Source organism: Mobula hypostoma, chromosome X2 (genome assembly GCF_963921235.1).
Source record: "Mobula hypostoma chromosome X2, sMobHyp1.1, whole genome shotgun sequence".
Classification (NCBI taxonomy): Eukaryota; Metazoa; Chordata; class Chondrichthyes; order Myliobatiformes; family Myliobatidae; genus Mobula; species Mobula hypostoma.
Window position 1 is genome coordinate 7,366,331 of NC_086129.1, and position 6,700 is coordinate 7,373,030.

At 46.8% G+C, this 6,700-nt stretch overlaps 1 protein-coding gene across 1 annotated transcript; it reads left to right on the top strand.

Annotated features, from left to right (window-relative positions):
* LOC134340853 (probable G-protein coupled receptor 139) lies at positions 1 to 3,977 on the top strand. The gene is made up of 2 exons (XM_063038423.1): positions 1 to 91; positions 3,070 to 3,977. The coding sequence occupies exons 1-2, from the start codon at positions 16 to 18 to the stop codon at positions 3,975 to 3,977; spliced, it is 984 nt and encodes a 327-aa protein (XP_062894493.1). The 5' UTR covers positions 1 to 15.
* Positions 3,978 to 6,700: the final 2,723 nt, after the last annotated feature.

Below are 6,700 nucleotides of genomic sequence, written 5' to 3' on the forward strand. Positions count from 1 at the left end.
TCACTGGACAGAGAAATGTCTGCAATGTTCGATAGGTACAAAAGTGTGGAGAAAATATTGTACTTGTTGATTGCCGTCATTGGAGTTCCCGGTGGGTGAGCAGAAGAATTAATATTTTTGCTGTTTCTGTGTGTTAACCGGTGTTAAGCTATTTATGATCATTTGACAAGCTTCTATCTTGATGATCATTAAGAAAAAAATATCCGTCCGAGATATCGATCCTGTCAGTTCAACACTCTGATCTTTTCATATTTAATAACAAGCGGAACTAAACTTCTGTTTCTCCCCTAACTCTTGGGATCGACTCTAATGTTGTTATTGCCGTGAATGAGACCTTGTCCTGCGATGCTCCAGTGCTGTGGACGAGCAGCTCTCCGGGAGGCTGTGACTGGGAGGAATTAAATGGGACTCTCTACATAGTTGTCCCAATGGTGGGGGCAGGCGGCTCTCCGGGAAGGTGAGCCGGGCAGGTTTTAATGGGAATTTGTCGTGATTTTTCGCGGTGCTGGGGAAAGGCATCTCTCTGGGAAGGTGTGACTGGGAGGGTTTTACATTGCGGAGTTCACCGTTTCTGAGTTATTGATCATACAGAACCCCAGGTCCTGTGGTTTTATGGCTTCCTCTGAAGTCGCTCAGTCGGATACTACTGTCTGTTGGTCAATAATCTGGGTCTGATCACCTGCACCAGTGCCCGCGGATCTTTTGCTGTGTATTATCGAATTGAACTGCGCTGTAGATTTAATCCATCAAAGGAACAACTCAGCCTTAGGTTACTAACTTGTTTCTGCTTTCCCTCTGAGACGCGTCGTAAATCGGGGCATTGTTTCGTCCTGACGGAGGGTCTCGGTCCGAAACGACGGCTTGTTGAATGTCAGGGATGCAGCTCTCCGCGAAGGTGTGACTGCAAGAGTTTTAACTGGACTTTGTCCAGTTCTGTCCCAGTGCTGGGGATAGGCAGCTATCCAGGAAAAGTTGACTGGGTGGGGTTTACATTGTAAAGCTCTCTGTTTCTGAGTTAGTGTTCAGAGAGGATCCCTGGTCCTGTGTTTCATGTCTGCCTGTGGAGACTGTCACAGTCGGATCCCACTGCCTGTTGGTCAAAAATTGGGTCTGATCAGCTGAGTCAATCTGCTAACCTGTGTTATTGAACTGATCTGTAGAATTAATTCATTAACGGAGCCACTCAGCCTCAGGTTGCTACGTTGTTCCTGTTTTCCCTCTGAGACCCGTCGTAAGTTGACGAGGGTAAAGCGGTGGAAGTTGTCTCTATGCATTTCAGTCAGGCCTTTGACAAGGTTCCACACGGAAGGTTAGTTAGGAAGGTTCAATCGTTAGGTATTAATATTGAAGGAGTAAAATGGATTCAGCAGTGGCTGGATGGGAGACGCTAGAGAGTAGTGGTCGATTACTGTTTGTCAGACTGGAGGCCGGTGACTAGTGGTGTGCCTCAGGGATCTGTACTGGGTCCAATGCTGTTTGTCATATACATTAATGATCTGGATGATGGGGTGGTATATTGGATGAATAAGTATGCAGAAGATACTAAGATAGATGGAGTTCTGCATAATGAAGTAGGTTTTCAAAGCATGCAGAGAGATTTAGGCCAGTTAGAAGAGTGGGCTGAAAGATGGCAGATGGAGTTTAATGCTGGTAAACGTGAGGTGCTACATTTTGGTAGGACTAATCAAAATAGGCATACATGCTAAATGGTAGGGCATTGAAGAATGCAGTAGAACAGAGGTATCTAGGAATAATGGTGCATAGTTTCCTGAAGGTGGAATCTCATGTGGATAGGGAGGTGAAGAAAGCTTCTGGTATGCTGGCCTTTATCAATCAGAGCATTGAGTACAGGAGTTGAAACTGTACAAGGCATTGGTCAGGCCAAATTTGGAGAATTGTGTACAGTTCTGGTCACCGAATTATAGGAAAGAAGTCAACAAAATTCAGAGAGTACAAAGAAGATTTACTTTTATGTTACATGGGTTTCATCACCGAAGTTACAGAGAAAGGTTGGACAAGTTGAGTCTTTATTCTTTGGATCGTGGAAGGTTGAGGGGGGACTGCATAGAGGTGTTTAAAATTTTGAGGGAGATAGATAGAGTTGACGTGGATAGGCTTTTTCCATTGAGAATGGGGGAGATTCAAACAAGAGGACATGAGTTGAGAGTTAAAGGGCAAACATTTAGGGGTAACATGAGGGGAAACTTCTTTACTCAGAGAGTGGCAGCTTCCAGCAGAAGTGGTTGAAGCAGGTTCGATGTTGTTATTTAAAGTTAAATTGGACAGCTATATGGACAGTAAATGAATGGAGGGCTTTGGGCTGAGTGCAGCTCTGTGGGACTAGGTGAGAGTAAGAGTTCGGCATGGACTAGAAGGGCCGGGATGGCCTGTTTCCGTGCTGTAATTGTTATATTGTTATATAAATCCGTGGACTGCTTCGTGCTCAATAAGTATCTCGGCCCGAAAGGACGGTTTGTAAAATTCCACGGATGCAACTTCACCAGCTGAGTCCCTCCAGTATTTGATGTGCGCTGCTCTTGTATGCATTCGTGGCCGCTTCAGATGCTGAGTTTCCAGAGGCCTGGCCAATCAGGGGTAAATCAGTGAAACTGGCCCCATTAACGACTGGAATCGGAATGATGGTTGTTGTTCATACAGCTCGTTTTTATCGCCTACGATTGCTCACGCATCGTCTTATCCCCACACTGAGGAAAGCAGGTCAGAGACAGTGTGACCAGTGTCTGATTTACATTAGCAGCCGTTCACAGACTCCAGCACTCCTGATCTTTAGCTGAAACCCGACCTCGTGTTATTTCCCGGAGAATGTGTTCACTAACGCCCAGTGTCTGTTCTCTCTCCCTCTCTCTCTCTCTTTCTCTCCCTCTCTCTCTCCCTCTCTCTCTCGCTCTCTCTCTCACCCTCTCTCTCTCCCTCACCCTCTCTCTCTGTCTCTCTCTCTCTCTCTCTCTCTCTCTCCCTCTCTCTCTCTCTCACCCCTCTCTCTCTGTCTCTATCTATCTCTCCCCCCTCTCTCTCCCTCCATCTCTCCCCCTCCCTCCCTCCCTCCAGTGAATTTAGCGGCGATTGTGATCCTGTCCCGGGGAAAGTGCGGCCTCTCTGTCTGCACTACTCGCTACCTGGTGGCCATGGCAGCGGCTGATTTACTGGCCGTTGTCACCAATGTAATTTTATATCGAATCAGAACTTTTTACTTCCCGGACAGTTTTCTGAGCATCACCCCTGTGTGCAGCGTTATCGATTCACTGACGTTCACAGCCACAGACTGTTCTGTCTGGTTCACCGTCACCTTCACCTTTGATCGGTTTGTCGCCATTTGCTGCCAGAAGCTGAAAACAAAATATTGCACCGGGAAAACTGCGGCTGTGGTTCTGACAACAACCGGCGTACTGTTCTGTCTGAAAAACATTCCCCGATACTTCACGTTTGAACACAGCGTGATCATCGACAATGTACCATGGTTTTGTAGAACCATAAACAATTATTTTACTGACCCTGGATGGATGGGATATGACTGGCTCGATACAGTTTTAACTCCGTTCCTCCCTTTCGCTGGGATCCTGCTGCTCAACGCTCTGACAGTCAGACACATTTTAGTGGCCAGTCGGGTCCGTAATGGGCTGAAGGGTCAGAGCAAGGGGGAGAACCGCAGTGACCCGGAGATGGAGAACAGGAGGAGGTCTGTGGTTTTACTCTTCACCCTCTCCGGCAGCTTCATCCTCCTGTGGATGGCATACGTTGTAAATGTCATATATTATCAGCTCTCAGGAAAAGGATCTGATTTCAGTGATTCCGAATGGATCTTTCACTATGTCGGAGTTTTGCTGAGGAATTTCAGCTGCTGCACGAATACATTTATTTACACGGTGACTCAGTCGAAATTCAGGGAGCAGCTGATCGGCGCGGTGAAATACCCGGTCACCTCGGTGCTTCAGTTCATGAATAAATCCGCGTCCTGAGCACAAGCCAGTGCGGGCCGCTGTGTGTTGAGCCCGGCTCCGGTTCCTCTCATTCACCGCCTGATGGCCACGGTGTTATTTCCGGGCGGGTTTTCCCCGCTACCGGCAGCTCCGGGACATTCGGGTAGTCTGTGTGGTGGAGGGAGGGGGCGTGGACGTGAGGGAGTAAAACACCGTCATGGCGACTCATAAACTCGGTGTCCCGCCATATGCCAATCAATGTAGTGCTCCAGAATGCCGCCCAGCATTTGGTCTGTGGATATGTCTATCTATTCCCTTTCCTGCTCAGTACCTCACAGTCTGACGTCCCCAGACAACTGTAGGGCTGGTGTGATACTGGGTGGCTAATCCACTGCCAGTTCTCTAGTCTCCAACTTTCACATGAATAACGGGCTAACGTGAAAATATAGGGCGGGGTATGGATAAACACTGTTTTTTATTAATTGTTGAAAAGCCGCCCCATCTTAATGACCGCTTCTGCTACTGGGAATGACTGACGCCAGTAGCTGAAAGCAGATTGTGGCTGGGAGATTAGTATCCAAGGATACATATAGTATGGAATAAACAGGCTGGAAGGCAGAGGTGGTGGCGTAGCTCTGTTTGTTAAAAAAACAAACAAACAAACAAACAAAATAAAATCATTAGAAAGAGGTGATATAGGGGCGGAAGGTGTTGACTCATTGTGGAAAGAGCTGAGGAACTACAAGGTGAAAAGACCCTTTACAGACCATGCAACCGCAGTAAGGATGTGACCCACAAATTACAACGGGAAATAGTGAATGTTTACCGAAAGGGAAATGGTAGAATGGTCATGGGGGATTTAAATATGCATGTAGATGGGAAAAATCAGTTTAATCCTGGATTCCAGGTCGGGGAATTTCTAGAGTGCCTTCGCGATCGCTTTTCAAGGCAGCTGACGTTTGAACCCACTGGAGGATCTGCTCTTCTGTACTGAGAAACTGACTGGAAACCTGAAAGCAAAACCACCTTTAGGGGCAAATGAGCAGAATGTTTCTGAGTTCACCCTGAGGTTTGAGAAGGAGAAGCGAAAATCAGATGTGCTGGTATTACAGCAGAGTGACGGTAATCACAGAGACAATTACAATTGGCCAGAATTAATCGGAAAAGAACACTGGCAGGGACAACGGCAGAGCAGCAATGGCTGGAATTTCTGGAAGCAATTCTGAAGGCTCGGGATAAATACATCACAAAAGAAGAATAATTTTGCAGGAATGTCAATGCCTAAGAGAGGCGATATAATTGAGTAAAAAAATTGTGGGAAGTTAGACAATTTGGAAGCTTATGAAAACCAAAAGAAGTCAACTAAAAAGTCATTAAGAACGTAAAGATGGAATACTAATTTAAGCTAGACAGTCATATAAAAGAGGACACCAAAAGTTTCTTCAGCTACTTAACGTGTTAAAGGGAGGAGACGGTGAATTTCCGGCCGTGGGTAAACGAGAATTAGTAATGGGGGCAAACGGAATGGCGGACAGAATCAGTATTTTAGGAGTGTGGGGAAAAATTGGCAGATGGTGCACAGTGTCAGGAAGTGCATAGAAGAAGAAATGAAAGGGTTAACTATTTTATAAATGGAAGGAAAATGTATTGTAACACGCGCTTCTTCCAGGATTAATCAGGGGGTGATAATCCCCCAGCCCTGCCAAACTTAATAAATCTTGTTTGGGTGGATGCTGCGTGATGTGTCCCCTGTTATAAATCAGTATCCCGAACTAACAAACAGTACATAATATGCGGTTAATCGATTAAGCTTTGTAACTATTACTTTGACTACATGGTCAGTAGAGAAAAAATATATTAAATAAAAAATAAGGCACCAATCTCATTGAACAGTCATGTGCACACGAAGTTGGAGCTCACGCAGTTCAATTGTTCTTCTTCCTCCATCGATCTCCTCCTTTGGGCCCCCGCTCGGAGACGACCCCTTCCGGCGATCTACCACATTTCTCCGTTCTCGTCTTCTCTCTTCATCTCTGTCTCTCTCCTTCTCGAAAAATCCCGCAAAAGCAACTACTTCCAGAATCAGAAGACAGGGCAACAAAATCCTGACTGGCTAACATGCATCAACAGTCTGGTTATCTCCGCCCATAACCAAAACATTGCTGCTACAGAGAAACCATTCCTTCAGCAGTGAACATTGCAAAAAGAAACATTACATAGTAGTGAACCCTTACAGCGCGTTACACTCCACCCCCCACCAAATTTAGTCATGTCCTCATGACGTTGAGATAGTTCGCCAACCCCTCCTACAAACACAAAGTCCAATTCAGATGCAAAGTCAGTGAGATAGCTCGCCACAACAGCAGAGATCACGCACTGTTCCCCAGGCGCTGCATAGGTCAACCTATCCGGTGGTTTACTAATTCTCTGAAACATCCGTACACGCTCACCTAACTCTTCAGACTCAGACGCTGCTGGTGATACTTCGTGTCTGCTTGCCGAGTCCTCCCCCGATCTATCACTAATGCCCCCACCCCCGCAACCCGGAGCCCTCTGCCCCGTGTCCAGGCCCCGCTTTCTCTCCTTCAATGTCCTGCTGTAAACCAGGCTGCCCACAACTCACCCACCCCCTCCACCTCACCTGACTCAGTGGGAAAAGGGCCAGGGCTTTCTTCCTCAATCAATGGGGAGTTAGCGAAAGGCAGCATGTACCTCACATCCAGATCATCATCCTCCGATTCAGCTTCCCCCTCATGTGCGCG

Bases quoted from the DNA above. Each gene is read 5' to 3' on its own strand.
- LOC134340853 (XM_063038423.1), top strand. From the start codon at position 16: ATGTCTGCAATGTTCGATAGGTACAAAAGTGTGGAGAAAATATTGTAC. The intron at 92-3,069 runs GTGGGTGAGCAG...CCCTCCCTCCAG, and splicing joins TGCCGTCATTGGAGTTCCCG to TGAATTTAGCGGCGATTGTG.